Source organism: Apium graveolens, chromosome 7 (assembly GCF_009905375.1).
Source record: "Apium graveolens cultivar Ventura chromosome 7, ASM990537v1, whole genome shotgun sequence".
NCBI lineage: Eukaryota > Viridiplantae > Streptophyta > Magnoliopsida > Apiales > Apiaceae > Apium > Apium graveolens.
Window position 1 is genome coordinate 264,696,204 of NC_133653.1, and position 22,552 is coordinate 264,718,755.

At 35.8% G+C, this 22,552-nt stretch overlaps 1 protein-coding gene and 1 long non-coding RNA gene across 2 annotated transcripts; one reads left to right on the top strand and one right to left on the bottom strand.

Annotated features, from left to right (window-relative positions):
- Positions 1 to 985: 985 nt before the first annotated feature.
- On the bottom strand, positions 986 to 1,869 carry LOC141672473 (uncharacterized). Its single transcript, XR_012555538.1, has 2 exons — positions 1,396 to 1,869; positions 986 to 1,175 (listed from the first exon to the last, which is right to left on the bottom strand). It is a non-coding gene; the product is annotated as an uncharacterized LOC141672473 (long non-coding RNA).
- A 4,682-nt stretch (positions 1,870 to 6,551) lies between these two features.
- LOC141674870 (uncharacterized) lies at positions 6,552 to 9,916 on the top strand. The gene is made up of 8 exons (XM_074481571.1): positions 6,552 to 6,724; positions 6,827 to 7,274; positions 7,599 to 7,788; positions 7,888 to 7,998; positions 8,068 to 8,619; positions 8,793 to 9,220; positions 9,295 to 9,420; positions 9,704 to 9,916. The coding sequence occupies exons 1-8, from the start codon at positions 6,552 to 6,554 to the stop codon at positions 9,914 to 9,916; spliced, it is 2,241 nt and encodes a 746-aa protein (XP_074337672.1).
- Positions 9,917 to 22,552: the final 12,636 nt, after the last annotated feature.

Sequence of the window (22,552 nt, forward strand, 5' to 3'; positions counted from 1 at the left end):
TTGGTGATTTATGATTTGGTAGAAGTTACATCTTTGCCAGATGAAGATTGTGAAATAGTGTTTTGATTTTGCTCAACGTTATCAGAAAAATAGAATAAACGGGGATTTAAATGGAATCAGATCATAAAACGCCTTGAATGTTTTTTATATTATTCGACTCAGACAAAATTAAGGGAGCCATCCTTATTTGGTATCTCTGATAAGCTACTTATAAGATATCCAAAACGGAGACCCCGTTTAACAAGGACCACAGCATGGCACCAATGCACAACCAGTTAAATTGACGCGTTGACCAATAGTAATCACTGTAAATGATAGAGTTAGCAATCTGCATCACTGAATACAATTAGCCACATTTTGACACAAATTGCTGTCTTGTTTGGTTACCATTCTCTGGTTAGGGAAAATCAGAGTACAAGCTCTGTTGTCTGGGTGCTATTTGCTTTAAACTGGTCCATTTTATTTGGTACATTTTCTTTTCTCATTAAGTAGTCAGCATCTTGAGAGCTATTGCTGTCTTGGGCTATTTGGGAAAGTCCTGCTACAATTTCAGTATGGCCATATTCTTGTCATGTCTGTGAGTTATGATCTTCCTATCTGGTCCAGTTCTGGAGGAACCAGAGTACTTGAACTCTAATAAATTTGAAATTTATTCCAAAAATCTTCGATATTTCATGTTCGTTCAACATATTTCTCGAAATTTTGATTATGCTATGGCCAGGGGCGTAGCCAGAAATTGAAATTATCGGGGTCAAAATTAAAAAAAAAAATCAATAATTTGAAAATTTAGAGTATAAATTTCATTTTAGCGGGGTAAAACATTAAAGTTATGTATAAATTTTGACCGATATATGACTGATATAATTAAAATTTATGGGTCAACTGACCCCACTGCCAATAGGCGGGCTACGCCCTGGCTATGGCAACAGAAATCACAAAGCTAAGAAAATTAAATCGACCTACACAGGGATACAAAGCAGCTAAATACTGGAAATCATTGAATTTTATTATTCGAGATGAGTTTACATGACTACAACTCAAGGTATAGATTGAGTATAAATATAGTCCTGGTTCTCAAATACATGACTAGCTTCCTCTTCCTCTTCTTTGTGCATTTGTTTGCACTCAGCATTGCTCTCTTTCCCACATAACTCATTAGCCTTCACAGCCTTCACCTAATACAAAATACACCAAGCTTAGTGTTTCAATAGTCTCATAATACAAATATCGGAACTACAAAATAATGGTTCTCAAAGTTCTCCGGACATAAAAAGTCTTTTGGTCTAGCAGTATCTCCCTCGTTTTCTTTACAGGTGTTTCAACGTTTAAAACTTGTCAAAAACAGGACGAGTGTGCAGTGCGATAATTATATAAAGAGGAGAGTGAGATACAAACCACATCTAGGGTATTATGAGAAGCTTTGAGTGGCCGTGCATTCGCCATAGCTTTGCCATGAACCATAACAAGAGCTAAAAAGAACAAGATCAAAACAAAAGAGAGAGCTCTAAACCTCATGCTACTTCTTTATCAAGATATATAAACTATAGTTCATCCAAAGGACACTAACAATAGGGGTACAATATGGGGAGATTTATAGGAGTGCATACATAAATATTCTTTAAATATGCAAACATGTGGTTAAGCAGTGATGAGTTCAGCTCATTTTGACCTGTCTGCTGATTCCAGGACATCAAGCTCAATGATCAAGAGTGTGGCTTTGTATTTATCTTCCAATTATATAATCTGCATGTTTACTTGTGTAAGAGAGGTGTCAAATGGTACTTTGCTTCTTGTTTTTTTTAAGATTCCTATGATTTAAATACTCATAGTCACAACACAACTCTTATCACAATTTTTTTTTTTAGTAAATTTTTGTAGCTGTGTTTTGTTGAAAATAAAAAATGAAGCTACCAATTAAAAGTGAGTATCTACTTTTATTAATATAATGAAAAGACTGGATTGCATATCTGAGAGATGCTTCACATGAAAAACATTTAATTATCCTAAGATGTCTGATGTGATCAGTAACGTGAGGGCACTATGTATTGCTTCTACAGTTCGTAGTTAGTCACCAAGCACCAGATTGTGGAAATTGGATGTTGGTTCTGTTCAGTGCTGACAAGAACACTCTCGACCAGAAGATCTGTTAATACTCAACCAGAACACTCTCAACCATCAGAATACTGCTCAACCAGAACACTCTCAACACTCTCAACCATCAGAATACTGCTCAACCAGAACACTCTCAACCAGAAAATTTTGTTATTTGATTCTTTTTTTTTGAATTAAAACACTCTCAACCAACCAGAAAACTTGACTTATATTTTATTTGATTTTTTAAATCAAAACATTCTCAACTAGAATATTTAATTTATTTATTATTTTGATCTTTATCTATGAGCAGATTGTGGAAATTGAATGTTGGTTCATACATTGTTTAGTGCTAACAAGAACACTCTTAACCAGAAGATTTTGTTAATATTTAATCAGAACACTCTCAACCACCAAAATACTGAAATACTGCTCAACCAAAACACTCTCAACCAGAAAATTTTTTCTCAACCAGAGTACTTGGCTTATTTATTATTTTGATCTTTATTTATCAACAGATTGTGGAAATTGGATGTTGGTGAGGGCATTGTTCAGTGCTAATAAGAACACTCTCAAACCATCAGAACTACCAGAAAATACTGCTTAACTGTTCAACCAGAACACTCTCAACCAGAAGAGTTTGTTATTTGTTTTTTTGAACTAGAACACTCTCAACCAGAAAACTTCACTTATTTTTTATTTGATTTTTTTTAACCAAAACATTCTTAACCATAATACTTGGCTTATTTATTATTTTGATCTTTATTTATCACCAGATTGTAGAAATTGAATGTTGGTTAGGGCATTGTTCATTACTAACAAGAACACTCTCAACCAGAAGATCTTGTTAATATTCAAGCAGAACACTCTCAACCATCATAATATTACTCAACTAATCAATCAGAACACTCTCAACAAGAATAGTCTGTTATTTGATTCTTTTTTTTAACCAGAACACTCTCAACTAGAAAACTTAACTTATTTTTTATTTGATTCTTTTTTTAATCAAAACATTCTCAACAAGAATATTTGACTTATTTATTATTTTGATCTTTATTTATTCAAGTTATTTGATAATTTCATATTTTTACATATATTTTAAATTAAAAAAAAATCATTTTTGGATCTTATTTTGTATACGTCAGTGGACATACATATTTAAGTGCTAAAATTTCTAAACTAATATAAAAATGACAGGTTGCCTGATTTCACAAGCTGTCCGTCTAGTTCAAATTGTATAGCTAACAGATGAAAAATGATCTTCTTATTTAGATGCTAATTGTACTATATTTATCAATTATAAAGCAACATCCTCATAGTAAACTAATTATAAGATAAAAAAAATTATACTTGATAGTATAAATGTTGTTAGAATGAAAAGAACCCATTGAATATATATATATATATATATATATATTCATAAATATATTAACCAAATTTTGAATTTTTTGGTGTCATTATAGAATTTTATATGATGTATTATAAAGTTTATTTTTAACTTCATTTTTTTTATGTTATAAATTATGATTAGCAATATTTTTAGCATTAATTTGTACTTCATGTAACATCATGAAAGTGAAGGGATGTTTTATTACAATTATTTATTATTAACTAGCATTTTACCCTTGAAGGGGATGATTCTAAATATTTTTTATAAAAACTTTGAAATTAATAATTATTCTTTACTTTACTAAAATTTAATATAAAATTTTTATTCCTTAAATTTTTATATTTTTAAGTATTTTGTACTTATATATTTAATTATTTTTATATTTTATCAAGACAACCTTTGTATACTATATAATAATTTAAAAAAAAATATTACGGCTTTTAAAGTGTTATTAATATGTATAATTGTATTTCACAATTATGCATAATTATTCTTTAATTTTATTCTTAAATATTTTAACATTCTAATAACATGTAATATATATATGTACATATTTATTTTTAAATGATTTATTTTTCAAAAAAAATATTTTTCAAACTTGTTTATATAATTTGTTAGTACATTTTTATATTTGATTGTGACACATAGTTAAAGGAGTTTGATCACAAATTGAAATGTTGGTTATAATTTGTACCTTAATACTTTTTTCAAGTGTGTTTTTTAATAATATTTTATAAATACTCAGTTTTTGTAATAATATTTAAAAAACATATTTTACAATCTATTATCAGCTTATTTTTTCATTTTATTAAAATTATATTTTATTTTAAGTTGTATTAATTTTTAAAATCATTATATATCTTTTCAAAATTTATTATTTATACAATTTGTAACATTCATAACCAAACATATAGTACATGTTTTCACTATTTAATAATATAAAAAAATTAATTTTACTCATGTACCAAGCACATGAAAATTTATAAATAATTTTTTACATAAGAATTATTTTTTGACAAAATAAGTTGGATTATTTACTTTTTAATATAAATATCTTTTACCAAAAGTACTATTAATTTTTTAATCTAAATCCTAATTAATTACTAATTATAATATTAGTCTTGATTACTAAATCCTAATTATAATATTATAGTCATGACGATCAATTATAACCATTTTTTATATAAGATTTTTTTTTGACCAAATGAGTTGGTTTATTTAATATCAATATTTTTAATAAAAAATACTATTATTTTTATTATTCAAATAACTTTATTTACAAGATGATCATATTATTGTATTTTTATTTTTGACATTAATAACATAAAATATAACATATGTATTATAGTTTAGTTTATTTCTTTCATTGTTTGATTTTTTTCATATTATAAATTTGTAAAGAGAATATTTTAATCATAACACATAATATGGTTATTTAATCATTTTTCTTTCTTTTTTTTAATCTTATGAAGTTTAAACATGAATTAGAAAGTTGTTTGGGATTTGTATTTTACCGCGTTTTTAATAATATTTTATAAATTTTCGGTTATAGTAATTATTTTGAAAAAAAATGCTTTACACATAATTTTTATATTACTTTTAAATATATTTTATAAGATTTGTATTTCAATTTTTAATTCTAATAATTTATTATTATTATTATTATTATTATTATTATATTTTTTCCTAGTTTTTATGTTTTATATGATTCATGTGCGCTAATTGAAATAAATGAAATAAATATAATATATAATATTTTATTAAATTTGTATTTTAATTTTTAATTGTAATCGTTTTATTATTAATAATATTTGTCTATAGTATGTAGATTAATAATTTTGCAAAGTTATTCTCAAATTAAAAATATATTTGAACTATATTTGATATAAATAAAAGGAATAATAACTAATCATATATCTAAAAAGACTTAAAATTATTATTATTATTATTTCCTGCTAAGCACATCACTCAAATAATAAAATAGGAACCCTAAAGAAACCAAACAGCTTCCCCGAAATGAAAACTATGCGCTTTATTAACTTAACTTAGAAAATATATTAAAATTCTGGGCGAACAAAATTTTAGTATTTAAGAAAGAGGAGTTCTAATTACATATTTCAAGATTTTAACATGTTGTTTTCTCTCCTAGTCTGTGACAGCCTTTGTTTTTCTCTCCTATCTTTTCAAAGATTGTGGGAGTTTTCTGTTATGGAGGAAGTCGAAAACATCAATGAGCGGATGGAGGATTGATGATAAAGAGTACTCAGAGCTTGTTTTTGACGAGGAAGCGGCGGATGTGAGCAATAAGTTCGAAACATGTCTTGTGGGTCATTTCTTAACTGAGAAAGGTTTGAATATCAGAGCAATGAAGTCTAAGATGACTGATATATGAGTACCAGCAAGAGGATTAAATGTTAAGGATTTGAAACCAGGCATCTATTTGTTTCAGTTTTATCATATGAATGATATGGATTGGGTTATAAATGGAGGCCCTTGGAACTTTGATGGGGCAATGCTTGTTCTCAACAAAATTGGTAAAGGGGAAGATCCTCTCGAGGTTTCATTAACAAATCTACAATTCTGAATTCAACTTTCTGGCGTCCCTTCAGGATTAATGACAGAGGTGGCAGGCAGGCAGCTAGGTAATTTTTTTGGCTCATTCATATCATATGACCCTAATAATAACTCCAGTATTTGGCGTGAATGCATGCGGATCATAATTAACATTGATGTCAGACAACCTCTAAAACGTAAGAAAAAGATTTGCAAAAGGAATGGGACAGAATGCATTGTTCAATGTAAATATGAGAGGCTTGGAGACTTCTGTTTTGTTTGTGGTCATGTGAGTCACACTGAGAGATTCTGTGGCATGAAACTCAGCTTGAATATTAAGGATGAAGTTCGGGAATGGGGATCTTGGCTCCGTGCTCCGGCAGGACGAACGGCGAACTAGGATCAGAGTAAATTTCTCCGTGATGAGAGAGATGCTGACTGGGGCGTGTTTCAAGGAAATTCAAATTACAAACATCACTTTTCGGGGGGAGTTGGTAAATAAGTTGTTCAAACTGATATGGTTAGGCGAAATTCTAGCAGCAGCATATCAAAATTTGCTATATATCAGGGATTTAATTCTGTAGTTAGTGACGAGGCTATTTTGGCGGCTAATTTCAAAAATAATAATGGACCTAGTACAGAAGAATTAACTGGGTTTAATATGGAGGAGAGGCCCAGATGTCAACACGGGCATGGAAATTGAGACTGGTAATGAAATCATATACACTGAAACTGGGCTTTCTCATTTTGATTGTCCAATTTCTTCAACTACTATTTTGGCTAAACTTGCAGAGCAAGCTACCCACTCTCAATGATTATCCTAAGTTGGAACTGTCGAGGGTTGGGTTCCCCTCGAACAGTTCGAGTTCCTTGTGACCTTGTCAAGTCACATAAGCCTGATGTCCTTTTTTTGACAGAAACCATTTCTTTTGCTAATAAGAACGAAGAGTTACGTATTAAACTTGGTTTTGCTCATTGTTTTACTGTAGATAGAGTTGGCCGTAGTGGTGGTTTAGCACTTTTTTGGAAAAATAATATGGATTGTGAAGTTACAGGCTTTTCTAGGAATCATATCAATGCAAATTTCAGTAATAATGGCACTGCTGTGTGGTTTCTTTCTTGTTTCTATGGCTTTCTTGAAAGAGCTCGTAGACAGAGTTCTTGGGATCTTATTTGCACTTTGGAAGGAATGACTCAGCTTCCATGGGTCATTATTGGTGATTTTAATGATCTTCTATCCGTAGCTGATAAATAGGGTGGTACCCCGCATGCTCCTTCTCTAATGGCTGGTTTTCAAGCGGCCATCGACGATTCTCGTTTAATCGATATTGATTTACAGGGTGGAAGCTTCACTTAGGAGAAGTATCACGACACTAAAGATTGGGTCAAAGAGCGTCTAGATAGAGCATTTGCAAATCGTTCTTGGTTGTACCTCTTTCCTCTTTGCAAGCTATCAGTTGTTCATACTTCTATTTCGAACCACGATCCCATTCTGTTGGATCTTTACAGTGTGACATTCTCCTTAAACCAGGTTCATTTTTGATTTGAAAACACTTGGCTGCAGGAACTAGATTTTCATAAAGAAACTAAAGATTACTGGCTCTCCCTTCCCGCAGCTCACATTCTTCCCAAATTAATCTCAGTCTCGAACTTTATGGCTCATTGGGGGAAGAATTGTTTCCACAAATTTCGAGACAAGGTAAAAAAGCAGAAGGAACTCTTAGCTAAGCTGGTAAATCACTTTGATAATGAAGGTATTAAGTTGTACTTTCAAGAGAAAGAAAAATTAAATGACCTTCTGTTCCATGAAGAAATTTACTGGAAATAATGAGCTAAATTTTTTTGGCTAACAGAAGGAGATGACAACACTAAGTTTTTTCATGCTTCAGCCTCTTCTAGGAAAAAAACAAATCGAATTCCCTTTTTGGAATCGGATAGTGGTGAACAGGTGGCTAATATGGATGGTATGTGTACCTTGGTTCGTGATTATTTCGGCGAGGTGTTTCGAGGCGAATAACAATCATTGGAACCAGAATTTAGTGAGGAGGATGGGTGTGTTTCTGACACACATAATCAGTTGCTAGTGGCGGAATTATCTTTTCAGGAGTTTACTAAGGTTGTTAAGCAGATGCATCCGGACAAAGCAAGTGGTCCGGATGGTCTAAACCCTGCATTCTTCCAACAGTTTTGGCCTATTTTAGGCAATGAAGTGTATACTTGTTGCAGAGATTGGTTAAAGTTAAATTCTTTTCCAGCAAATTTAAATGACACGAATGTTGTGCTTATCCCGAAGAAAGAAAATGCTTGCAGAATGAGAGATTTTCGGCCAATAGCACTTTGCAATGTCTTGTACAAGATTTTGTCTAAGGTGTTAGCAAATCGATTAAAAGGTATCCTTCCTCATATTATCTCGAAGAACCAAGCAGCCTTTGTACCTGATAGGAGCATTAACGATAATGTTTTGATTGTATTTGAACTCATTCGCCATATGAAGAAGTCAGGTAGAGGCAGTGAAGGTGATGTTGCTATAAAGCTGGACGTCTCAAAGGCGTATGATCGAGTGGATTGGAGGTTCTTGAAGAAGCGTATGCACGCAATGGATTTTTGTCGACAATGGATAAAATGGATGATATTATGCATGACTACGGTTTCTAATGACTTCTGTTTTAATAGAGCAAGTATAGGTCTAATCATCCCTTCACGCGGAATTAGACAGGGGAACCCTCTCTCCCCTATATTTTTCTTTTTTGTGTGGAAGGTTTGTCGAGGGCCCTATCTAAAGTTGCAGCCGAGGAGGTCATCCATGGTATCAAGGTCACTAGCTCAACACCGGCTATTTCCCACCTTTTATTTGCAGATGACTCTTTCTTGTTCTTTAAAGCTAATACTGTCGAAACGGAGGCAATCAAATCTATTCTGGATAGCTATGCTACTGTTTCAGGACAATGTATTAACTACCAAAAGTCAGGAATTTTCTTTAGCTCTAATGTCAAAGCAAACACTCAAACTGAGATCTTAACATTGCTAGGGGTGCACAATGATTTGCAGAACAATATGTATTTAGGCCTCCCATCTCTGGTTAGAAGGTCAAAGAAACGGGTTTTTGGTTTCATTAAAGAGAGATTATGGAAGCTTATTCAAGGGTGGAAAGCTAAGAAAATGTGGCTACTTCTATTCCCTCCTTTTGTAAGTCTTCTTTCGTCCTTCCTAGATCAATGTGCAATGAGATGGAGGTAATGATTAATAAATTTTGGTGGCAGTCGGGTTCTTCGGATAGAAAAGGAATTAATTGGGTGGCCTGGAATGGTATGTCTATGTCCAAATGTCATGGTAGATTAGCTTTTCGGAATCTATATGGCTACAATGTTACTCTTATGGCGAAGCATGTATGGAAATTTATCAAGAACCCTCAATCTTTGATCTAAAGATTTTATAAAGCGAAGTACTTCCCTAATATCCATATTTTACAAGCCAAAGCAGCTCCAGGTTCAAGTTTCATTTGGCAAGGGATTGTCAGTGCCAAAAACGAAGTAGCGCATGATTATAGGCGATGGTGCTTCTATCAGATGCGTACAGGACCCTTGGTTAGCAAGTAAAGAGGGTTTTCGAGTTGATTAGTCCAGAAACTATTTTGATCGCACTTTATTGGTAGCTCACCTGTTCTTGCAGATTGAAAGAAAATGGGACAGAGATAAAGTTCTAAGCATTTTCTCTCCAAGTGATGCTGCAACCATCTTGGCAACCAATATTCCTACTCTCCTAGCTGTAGACCGGTTAGCTTGGTCTCGAACTACTAATGGACATTACTCAGTTAAATTCGGATATCAAATGTGGCATGATCGAAATATTGGTGTTGGTTTAGTAACTCAGTCTAGTGGGTAGAGCAAGCTTTGGAAAATCGATCTCCCCCATAAAATAAAACTGTTCCTCTTGAGGTTCTGTAGAAATAATATTCCTGTTAAAACTAGAATGAGTGCTAAATTTGTGTGCATTCCTCTTGATTGTCCTATGTGCAACTCAGATGTTGAAGATCTGAATCACGTCTTTTTTGCTTGCCCTTTTGCTTTGGCCTGCTGGCAGTATACAAGACGGTCTATAGACATATCTACAGAAGATTACGCTCCTGGTTGGCTGCTTCTTAAATTACAAACAGTGTCTTCTGCTGAAATTTTGATAATTGCCAAAGTGCTTTGGGGTATTTGGTTTTTTCACAATATGAAAGTCTGGGACAATAAAGAAGTCACTACAACCATAGCTATGGAGTGGAGTGCTAAGTCTATATCCACTGGAAATAAGCTAAGGACAAGCGATCAAAGGTGTTAACCAACACTCATTCTAATAGTGTGCAAGAGCCAGTGAAATGGAAGAAACCAGAAATTGGTTCTTACAAGCTCAATGTTGATGCTGCCATCAAGTTGGGGGATCCTTCTTTTTCTATGGGGCTGGTTCTTCAGAATCACACTGGCGCTTTTGTGACAGGAAAAACGATTTGCAGGGCTATGGTTTCCTCGGTAGTTGAAGCTGAAGCACAGGCAATCTTTGAAGGACTCCAGTGGTTACTCACGATGAACTATGATCGAGTAGATATTGAGTCAGATTCCCTGAGTTCTGTTCGAGCTATACATTCCCCAGAGATGAATTTACTGGAAGTTGGCTTCTTTATAGATGCTTGTCGGTTGCTCCTAGATGCGAAAGTTGGGTTCTCAGTTTCATTTGTTAAAAGGCAAGTGAATATGGTCGCTCATTTAGTAGCTAAATTACCATGTTCCATGAATTGTCAAAACGTTATTACGGCTCCTTCAAGTATGTTGTTGGAGTCTCTCATCTATGATGTTTCTTCTTAATGAAATTGTCTTTTATTAAAAAAAATTGGGCAAAAATAAAAACTAAACCTAAAACTTATATTAAATTAGTTTGTTGAATGAGTCCACCCTGTTGCATAGAAAATGCTTTAAGGCCAGGTGAGAGCTGAGGAATGTGAGTTACACCGTAATAGCAAGATTATCAAAATCCCAATCGGAGCCTTCTCTCGTTCACAATCAGTGGATCCAATCCAAAGACAACGAAGCTATATTCAAAGTTCCTGTCTTGTTTAAAGGGTTGAAGAACCTCCGAGTAGACCTGACAAAATGGATCTTGGTCCGAAAAATTGAATCGAAATTTATGAAATCGAGATTCGATTTGAGATCCAAATCATATAATCGATAACTATTCAAAAATCAAATTAAAGCGATCTAAAAATTACCCGAACCGAAAGTTTAACAAAAAATGATATAAAATACTAGATCCATTATAAATTTGAACCGATTAAAACTGAATAATAGATTATCCAAACCGAATATGACCCTGTTAGGTCACACAACACTGTAGAAGGGGGTTGAATACAGTGTTACTACAATCAAATCGATCTTGAACACAAGTAACAGTAAACAGATATATTCAATATAATAAACTCTGTTACAATGGAACTGTCCTCTCTCAGTGATGAATAAATATCACTAAGAGCTGCTAGGTTACAATGAAAAATGTATCTCAATAATGATAACACATATAATGTAAACCTATACCTGTGTTTAAATAGTACACAGTTACAAGATAACTTCTAATTGATATGGAATATAATTCTGTCTCCTAAAATATATCAATCAGATATCTTATACAAGTCTTCCAGTAATCTAATTCTTTCCATGCATATCTTCTTTTGTTTTAGTATCGATCTTCTATTGTTAATCAGCTTTCTTGCTTAACTGTAAGTCCTCCCGCACTTAAGTTCTGACATGACCTTAAGTTCTGATATGAAGTTCTGACTTCCAGTAAGTACTGATTCCAGTAAGTACTGATTTTTCCTGTTTGTTAAGATTTGAAAACTAAACATGAAACATATTAGACATGACATCTCAAATATATCTAACAGACCCGATGTAAACAAAATTCATAATTAAAATTGTTTTATATTTACGATAACATCATTATTTTTTCATAACTTTTTGTAAAAGTATATTATATTATGAGAATGAGAAACATGAGGCAAAAAAACTTTTCCTGAAGTAATGATTAATTTGTGTGTAGTATATTCATCACCTAATTATATACTTTCCTAATTTTAAAATAACATATGTTAGGAGCAATTGATGATATCAAGCAGAAACTATCAGAAATTCACATCAGAACTTATATCAACGGATGATGATGACATCAACCGATGATGATATCGACGGATAATCATATCAACGGATGATGATGTCAACAGATGATGTAATCAGTATTTATCACATCAGTTGATCTTCGATAAGGAAAAAGAAACAGGAACTCAAGGGGGTGAAGGACTTTATCTCAGAAGCATTGTATAGGTTTCCTTGTTGTTAATAGAATATAATTCCTCATACATTGTGTAGTTGTGCTCTATATAAAGCATAGATTAGGTTCATGCTAAATGCATTACGATATTGTTATATCTTTCGCATAACCTAGCAACTCTTAAGGATATTTGTTCATCCTTTCGAGAAAGTACGCTTGTAATCAGTTTTTATCTGTTAATATAATAACTGTTGATTCTGTTGAAGCTTTATCGAATTAATTGTATTAACTGTATTCACCCCCCCCCCTCTACAGTTGATTAAAGGACTAACAAATGGTATCAGATCTTGCTGTTAACATACAAACAGTTTAAGATCTGAAAATCAATCAAGATGTCGGACAAAGAAGAAGAAACACAGAATCCGAAGCCACCACCCCAGCCACATCACAGATAAGCATTAACATGAGTAGGTATGAAGCAATCAAGGTGCCTATCCTGAAAATACATGAATATCCAATCTGGAAAGTCAGGATGGCCATGTGTTTGGAAGCCACGGATCCTGTATATCTAAAAATGATCTATGATGGTCTTCATAGACCAATGAAGGTAGTTGTTTTGGTTGCAGGAGAACCAGAGATGATGATAGACAAAGACAGGAAGAACTATTCTCCTGAAGATATCTTATCTATCAAGAAGGATGCTAAGGTCAGACACATCCTGCACAACAGTCTTGATAGTGTTATGTCCAATCGAGTCATTGGATGTAAGACAACCAAAGAGATATGGGATGTTTTGGAAGTAAAGTGTTAAGGTACAACCTCTATCAAGAAGAACATGAGGACAATACTTACTCAAGAATATGAGCACTTTGACTCAAGGGACAATGAGTCCTTAACTGAGATCTATGAAAGATTTTAGAAGTTGTGAATGACTTATCCATTGTCAACAAAGAATATGATTTGGAGGACTCATACTTGAAGTTCTTACTTGCTCTCTCTGAAAAGTGGGACTTTAAAGTCACATCAATAAGGGATAACTATCAACTTCACAATACACCTCCAGATGAGATCTATGGAGTTCTGAAAACTCATGAACTAGAGATGGAGCAAAGAAGCAAGAAGAAAGGATCTAAAACTAGACCAGTTGCACTCAAGGTTGAATAGAAGCCAAATGAGAAAGCTAGGAGGAAAAGCTACTCAAAAGGGAAAACTATGATTGCAAAGTCAGATGCTGAATCATCACATTCTGATGATGACTCAAATACTGATACACAATCAGATACTGACAGTGATCATAACAACAATGAAGACATGGATCAAATGTCTGCCCTACTGGTTAAAAGCTTCAAGAAGATGGTCTACAAGAACTTCAAGAAAGAGAGAAGATTTTCCATAAAAGGTTCCAGTTCCTCAAACTTTGATAAGAGGAACAACAAAAGAAATACTGATGGGAAGGAATCTAGATCTGGAAAACTTGACAAGTCAAAGGAGAGATGTTATACTTTACAGCTGACTGTAGAAAACCCCGAGCTGAGAAGAAACAAGCCTTGATCTCAAGGAAGAGAAGCTTGGATGATTCATTAGATTCAGATGATGGAGTCAATTATGCTCTCGTGGAAAAAGCTGATGCTGAGGCTGACAATACTGAATTAAAGGTACCTCAGGCTACTCTTATTTTTTATACTGATGATATATATGAATTAAGATTATTTCTTAAGTCTCTGCATGTTAGTTATAGGGATCAAATCTTAGAAAATAATAGAATCAAGAGTGAAAACTTTGTGTTAAAGAAAAGGAATGATCACCTAGAAAATGAGTTGCTTTCCATGCTAGAAATTCAAAAAGAAAGAGATAATGTTATTTATGTTAAGATTTTTTTTAGAAAAACATGTTTATCTAGAGAAGAAGCTAGCAAAAGAAAGAGAAGTCATTAAACTTTGGACTAACTCATGAGATTTTAGCAATGGTTGTTGGGGATCAGGATTAGGATATTCAGCTAGATCTAATTCTGATAAGAAAAGTGGAAAAAAAACTGAGAGAACAGAACCAATAAAAACTGATAGCAAGGTCAAATTGAACAAGGTTCAAATAAAGACCATTAAGTTTAATCCTAGTGCTAATACTGTTAAGTCAATCCATGAGGAAGGTACAATCTCAACACCTAGATCAAACTTAATTACTGATAAGAGTGAACAAGTTCACACAAAATCAGTAAGTATTGGTTCAATGACTCAGAAACATCTTAAGCAAAAGTTGAAGGATCTTCACATGAAAGACAAGAGGACAAGTTCTAGGAAAAATGGGAATGGCAAGGTAGATGTTAATAAAATGGAAATTATGTAACCCATCCTAATGCATCTAGAAAGACCTGTTCAAATTGTGGTAGCACTAATCATCTTGCTAATTCTTGCAAGAAGAATAAACCACAGAGTTCTTGTTTTCATTGTGGTAGTGTTTAACATTCTATTTATACATGTAAAGGGTATCACAGTTTGTATTATGATTATTATAAACTGAAACCCTTTTTAATTAAAGAAAAATCCGTTTCCGCATGTATAAATACTGATAGTAAGGATGTTAACATAAACTCTGATAAAAAGTCTTCTGCTGCATATGTTAACAAACTTCAAAGGACCAAAGGATCCAAGCAAGTTTGGGTCCTTAAAAACACTAACTGATTCAAATTACTGATTGCAGGGTGACAGGAGGAATGCTCTAGTCCTGGACAGTGGATGTTATGTTAGTGTTTGTGCCCTAGAGACAACACTATGATGTTTTAGTTTAAGATATTTGGATTATTAATATTTATATTCTATCGATTATTCTTTTTATAATTTATTAATTCTTAATTTAATGCGATATAATTATTAGATTAATAAATATCCTTGGAATATGATATGAATTCTATACCTCTAAGTACATGACTTAGAAATGAGATTATGAGAATAATATCAATATTCCTAAAGGTCCCTAGACAAGTATTATTATTAAGGGACAATAATAATGCATTAAGACTGCTGTGTTTATTGATTGATGATCACATCTCATTGATCATAAGTATAATGATACAAACTTAAAAAACATAGGTAGATGTAAATGTACATGGTGCTGGACAGACCCGATGTGAGATTCTACATGTCTATTGTGTCATAAGTAATTCTCACAGGGATAATAATGTAATGGTCCTTAGACATGAAGTCATTATATTTCTATACGAGAATTAGTATACATTATTTCCATTAAAAGTTATCCTTGACCGGGTAATGATAAAAGTGGATATTAGGTATATTATGAATCGTATGAGAAATATGAATGATCTAGATGAGATTTAACCCTCCTATTTTAGGAGTGATACTATTGGCCTCTTGTGTGAGCTAGAATTTAAAATGCGTGCCCACGCTCAAATGTTGATTTGATATGATGGTCTACTCATTGATCAAGGAAACGTGGATTAAATTATGATGAGGATGACACATTACATGCCTCTAGTTTAATCTATAATATTTGGTTAAAGGGACTATATTACATTGTACGTTATTCACGAAAGGTTTAATCGATCTTCGATTCAATTATTATTACTTGGGTAGCAATGATATATTACTAGATGCCGCTCATTGTTTACGATTTTAAATTAGATTTAAAATTCGTTGCCAATGTAATAATAACCTATAGGGTCACACACAAAGAATGCTTGAAGGATTATTTAATTTAAATTGGATTTAAATTAAATTGAAGTAGTTCAAATTATTTATAATATTAATTAAGTATGACTTAATTTATTAGATAAATAATGATATTCGAATTTACTAATATCAATTATGAAATTCAGTTGTTAAATAATTAAGTGTGACTTAATTATTATACAAATATGAATTTGAATTAATAATAACTCCTAATTAGTTAAGAGTTATAATTGGTTTTTCTACTCTCTATATAATATCTATTCTGGTTGTTTTTTAAGAAAAAGATTTTTACTAAAACCCTAGCCACCAAGAGAGAAAATGGAGAGAGCAATAAGAAACGAGTTAGAGCTAGTACACATCAAAGCCTTGAGTTCAAGCATTCGTGTGGATACTGATAGGGCGTAGATCGCGAGAGGTGGATGCATGGTGATTGAACAATCTTTGGATCCCCATTATTCAACAAATTTGTAAAGCTTCTTAAGGTAAACAATCTGATCTACGAATTAAATATCTATTTTTTGCATGGATCCTACAGTGGGTTTCGAAAATTCTGGGTTTTCACTTTTTTTTATTACTGTTTCCGTTGCATTTATGTCCTCGAACCCTTCAATGGCATCAGAGCTACTTGCGAAAAGTGTTTAATTTGTTTATATATATGTTTACTGGTTTTATGATGATAACATGTATACAATATGCCATGACTGATCAGTATGTGATTTGTATGTTATGCTTGATGTCTGGTTTAGAAAAGTGATATAAACTGTTGGCCAGATGGTGTATTTACATGATCTGTTAAATGGGGAATGATTAGTATATATTTGATACATGCTTCTGAAACTACATATGATGCAGTAGTGGCAGAGCCTGGTTCAGATATGATCTGTAGTTCTGAAATTGAGATTTCTGTACAAGATTGATCTTCTGTTGATGCACAGAATTGTTTATCAGTTGATGGATTTATCCGTTGATGGATTTATCCGTTGAAGTATAATGTGATTTATCCGTTGATGGATTTATCCATTGAAGTACAATGTGCAGTATCTGTTGAAGGATTTATCCGTTGAATAATAATGTGCATTATTCGTTGAAACTTATATGCGTATGTATATATATGTTTTGAATATATGATATTCATGAGAGTTGTATAATCATGTGATGATTATATAATATGTATATATATACTGATATATACTTGTTTTGTCCAATCCCAAAGGGCTTTTGAAGCTTGATAGTGGTGTTGTTAAAGGAGATGATTGTCATTTCTGTGGAAATAACTGGATGATTGGAAGTTAAATTATCGAGCTTGTTTGGAAGATCTAAAGAAGAAGACCATCAATGGTCAAGCTTCAGGTATCGGGTTAGAATTGGACCAAAAGTTATTGCTCTAGTTGAAGGAGCTTGATACCTAATGTTGCGGATAAGGCGAGATTGAGAACTTGATAAATTGTTATTACGTGCCTACCTTTAGCGGATACATTAACTCAAGTTATTATCAGGACAAGAAAGGTTTTCATTTTAATTAAATATATAATAGTTGTTTATTCTATTTTAATGATAAGGCTTATAATGTTGCACAATTAGTTAACAATTTATATATTCTAAAGATGACTCAAATCAAACATTACCTCTAGCATTGTCGTTAAGCCAAATTAATAAAAAACATATTTCTGAGTTACATATAGATGTATACTTAAATAAGTTTGATTTTAAATCATACGGAAGATGCGAACTTTGTCTCATTGGCAAAATAACTAAAGTTTCTTTTACCTGATCAGGTGAAATGGCCACCGAACGATTAGGACTTATACATAATGATGTATGTGGTCGAATGCGTATGATAGCAATGGTGGCTTATACTACTTCATAACATTTACTAATGATTTCAGTAGATATGGATATATGGTTCTTATGAAGAATAAATCCGATTCTTTTGAAATGTTCAAAGAATATAAGGCCGAAGTAGAGTAGCAAACAAAGGGAAAAGTATAAAAGTTTTACGATCAGATCATGGAGGAGAATACTTAAGTCTCAAATTCAAGAGTTTCTTGAAGGAGTGTGATATTGTATCATAACTTACTCCTTCTGAAACACCTCAATGGAATAGAGATTCTGAGAGGAAAAATCGTACCTTGTTGGACATAGTGCGATCGATGATGAGTCAAGCGGATCTTCCATTCATTTGCGGGGGTTATGCTTTAGAAACAGCTGCATATACACTTGACCAAGTTCCGACTAAAGTGGTTCAAAATACTTCATATGAGATATAGACTGATAAACGTCATAGCATGTCATTTATGAAAATTTGGGGATGTAAAGCGTTTGTAAAACATTTAGCCTCTGACAAGCTTGAACCAAAATTAGATAGATGCTATTTTATGGGATACCCAAGTGAGACTAGGGTATAGTTTTTATAATCCTTACGAGAACAAAGTGTTTGTTGCTCTACCACTGTATTTCTTGAGGGAGAACTAGTTTCTAAGAAAATCAGTGGGAGGACAACACATCTCGATGAAGATCGAGAACCACATGATAACATTGAACCAGAGTTGGAATAAGATCATGATGTATATTAAAATGTTGAAAGTAATCATGTTCAGGAAACATAGGTTATTCGTAGATCTATTAGGATTCACCATGAGTCTAAGAGAAATTATGGGTTTCTTTTAACTCAAAATGGTGATGTGATACTTACGGATAATGATAAAGCCTCTCACCTACCAAGATGTTATGAACCGTCCAGACTCCGAGAGATGGCTGAAGGCCATGAAATCCGAGATGGAATCCATGTATCAAAATAAAGTATTGAATTTAGTTGATCCACTCAAAGGGGTAAAACCTATAGGGTGCAAGTAGGTTTTTGTTATAGGGAGAATTTCGTATAACAATGTTGTGGAGGTTAATGGGCGGAACAAAGATCAAGGACAGTGTTTGAGGGCGGAGGAAGGTTGTTTGGTGGTGGCTGAGCTTGTATGTGGACTCCTTAAGAAAGAATAGGGTTTGTTATTCTCTGTCAAGTGTCGACTCATCCCTCATACAAGTGCCTACGTACCCTATTTATAGGGATCAAGCCTCACGTAGTTCTTGGGGAACAAGTCACGTAGGCTAGGGTTAGGACTCTTCAGCCCGTGCAGCCCAAGCCCACGATAAAGTCAGGCCTTCAGCCAATTAGTCACGTAAATCTCGATCGGCTCCACACGCTTCCTACAATCTCGCGGCATCTCCGCAATCCTTCCCGTGATTGTAGGAACAACCCGTGTCGACCCCGAAATCTATGAGCAACTCAGTCATCTATGAGTCACTTTCCATGTTGCACACAAAGTCTTTCGATGCGGGCCGGCCTGGTCACCTCGGCCCGCACCGCCTTCAAACAATAAATATAATGTTACCTTTGTTTCTATAAGATGTGGGCTCATGAGCTCAGCCCGTGCGTGGGCAGCTAAGCCCACCTCGCATGAAGGCACCTGAGCCCACCTCGCGTGGGCACAACCGAGCTCAGCTCGTATATGAGAGCCCAAATGACAAATGTGAGCTCACCTTACATGTGTGAGCCCAGCTCGCATGTCCTCACTTGAGCCCAGCTCGCGTGTTTGAGCCCATCTCTCATGTCATCACTTGAGCCCAGCTCGCATGTTTGAGCCCAGCTCTCATGTCATCACTTGAGCCCAGCTCGCATGTTTGAGCCCAGCTCGCATGTTACGAGCCCAGCCCGCATGTGCTGGCCCAAGTCATATAAATCCATGGTTCTAGCCCACACACGAGAGTCCAGCTATTTAGTACACCCACAGGGACCTGTTTAGGGCCCATGGCCGAAAGCGGGCATAACAACTACCCCCCAAAATTCCTGGTCGCATCTTGAGGCCAGGTATTTTCTAATCTTTTTATGGCCTCGCAAGTGTGAGCCCACCAGGTCGCACCAAACTGCCTCGCGTGTCTCGCCTCGCATGCCTTTCATCTTTGCATTCATTTTGACAGCCGTTGGACAGCTGGCGTGGGGATTCGTGTCATCTTATGAGATGACGACACGTGTCGCCTCCTCCTTTCTCTCTCCTATCTCCTATAAATATGTGAGATTTCAATTCATTTCTCATATTTCCAAAAACACTTCCTGAATTGCTGCTCAATTTGCTCAAGGATCTACCACGGCGAAGATTATCATTTCAACAAGAACCGTCTACCGGCGGCGATATTCTCCGGGACCAGATTCATCAGGATCTTCATACACCTCTCCCACAGGTACTCTTCGATTCGAGCCCGTTCTTTATTCATGCTTTATTCACGCACACCATGCGAGCACACACCACATGTTCGATACGAGTTCACACACAACCACAACGCGCGATGCGAGCCCTTTCACTCGTTTAGATACTTAGGTGCGATCCCGTGTGAGATGTGAGGACACTTAGGTGCGATCCCATACTTGTTTTTTTTTTGTTTTCTTTTTAGGGCCACACACTAATTTTCACCATCTTTTACAGATGTCGAGTGCGTCTTCAGCCCGCTCCTATGGATCATCTCGCTCTTCCTCGAGCTCGGCTCGCACCTCTGCTAGCCCGGCTTGCTCTTCAGCTACTCCATCTCCATTAAACCAATACCCTCCTGAGCAGCGAGGCTCCAAGGACTTCCAACGCGAGCTGACCTCTCTTTCTGGTCATCTTAGCCAACCTATCTCTCCCGGCTCAGCTATCACCCCTCAAGGGGCTCTGAACATCGCCAGAGTTGAGAACTCGATGCGAGCAGCTGGATCCGGCTCGCTTGATATTCACCTCGACCCGAACCCTGAGGATTTTACCAGGGAGAAGAATATATATAATTGGAGAAATAGGTCCGTGGACCTCTCTCATATTCCAGCCTCCCTTGGGGTAGAAGAGCTGCTAAACCGCGAGCCTGCTCCCTTGGATAAAGACCGAGCCGAGGAAATTTTAAGAGAAATGGCTGAAGAGAGGGCAGCCCGTCTGAGGCAAGCAGCAGCTAACCACCTCGACCCCATTCACCTTGACTCAGAATCAACTGACAGCGACCTGGGGAGTGCATACTATGACACCAGGAAGAAAGGAAAAGAGCCTGTAGCTGCTGAATATCCCATCCTGGGACTCGAGGGTGAAGAGGACGGCTCGCATTGGTCCTATGACTCTCCTCAGAGTGAGGAGGTGGCAGATGTTACAAGTCAGTACAAGATTTGTAACTATAATTATGCCCCCGCAGCCTCTCCCGAGCCTTATGTGCCTCCTGCCCAGCCTGAGCTCGAGGGTGAAATTGTTTTCAGAAGGCAGATCATTCCTGATGGGGAGGAGAGCTCAACTGCAAACGAGGAGGTTAAGGTGCTCGCTTGCCGCGACCTGCCTACCTCGCTGACTCAGAAACATCTGGCCGAGCACATTGAGCAGTTTCAGCTCGAGGGCCATATTGTCTTGCCCCTACCCCATATGAGATGCTATAGATTCAATCACTCGGAGAATGGAGGCAGGGTGCCTCGCATGGTCTTGTCCACCTTCCTATAAAGGCTGGGAATCTCCTCTCCTCTTCATCCCTTCATCAAAGATGTTTGCGAGTACTTCCAGCTCGCACCCCTTCAGATCAATCCAAACGGATACCGGGCCGCCCTCGCATTGTACATCATGTACCACAAATGCGGGTACCCTTCTCTAACCGCGAGGCAGCTGGGTTACTTCCTCCATTTGAAGCATTCTCCTAACGACTTTGGGTATTTCTACTTCTCTGTCTGGCCGTGCTTCAACAAGAAGAACCTCATCCACAATGGGCCGAGCAACTCAGGGAAGTGGAAGAGCCCTTACTTCTATATCCACGAGGTGCCTCGAGTCCAGACTCATTTTTATTATAATCCATGTAAGTTTTCTCCTGCCCGCTCTCGTTTCTTCTACCATAGCTCTTTCCTTTTAACAAGAATTTCTTTTATCTCCAGCCACCCCGCCTCGCACTGTCCTTGTGGGACAGGAAAAGATAAACGCGGACAGTCTTCTAAACCTTCCTAAGGCGGACCGGGACATCCGAAAACTCATAACGACCACCAATCTGGTCGCATGTGGGTTTTTGAAGGAAGGAGTGAGGCTGACTCCTCAGAAGAAATCTAGGAAGAGATCCAAAAAGGGTAAGAATATCGGGCCCGCACGTCCGGGCCTGGCTGCTCGCATGCGCGAGCTTGTGTGCTCGCGTTTATTTTCCTGCATGCATCTCGTTTCACATCGCACTTTAATTCTCCGTATTTTTCACCTGCTCGCATTACTTCTTTCCTTTGCATCTTGCTGTGACTAATCTATTGCTTTGTTGTTTTCTTTTTCAGAAATGGCCATCTCTCCTATCCCCTTCATGGAAGAGGCTGAGCAGGCTGCGGCCTCGGGCCCAGCTCAGCCCGCAGCTGCGAGCATAAGGGCTCGCTCTCAGGCCAATCCTCCGGCCCGCATGACTACTCTCTCCGAGCACCTCAAGGATTCAGGGCCCTCTCCTCGACTAAAGAGGCACAGAGGTAAAGAAGGAAAAACTGGCGAGCCTGAGCCAAAGAAAGCTGCTCCCTCTGATGCTC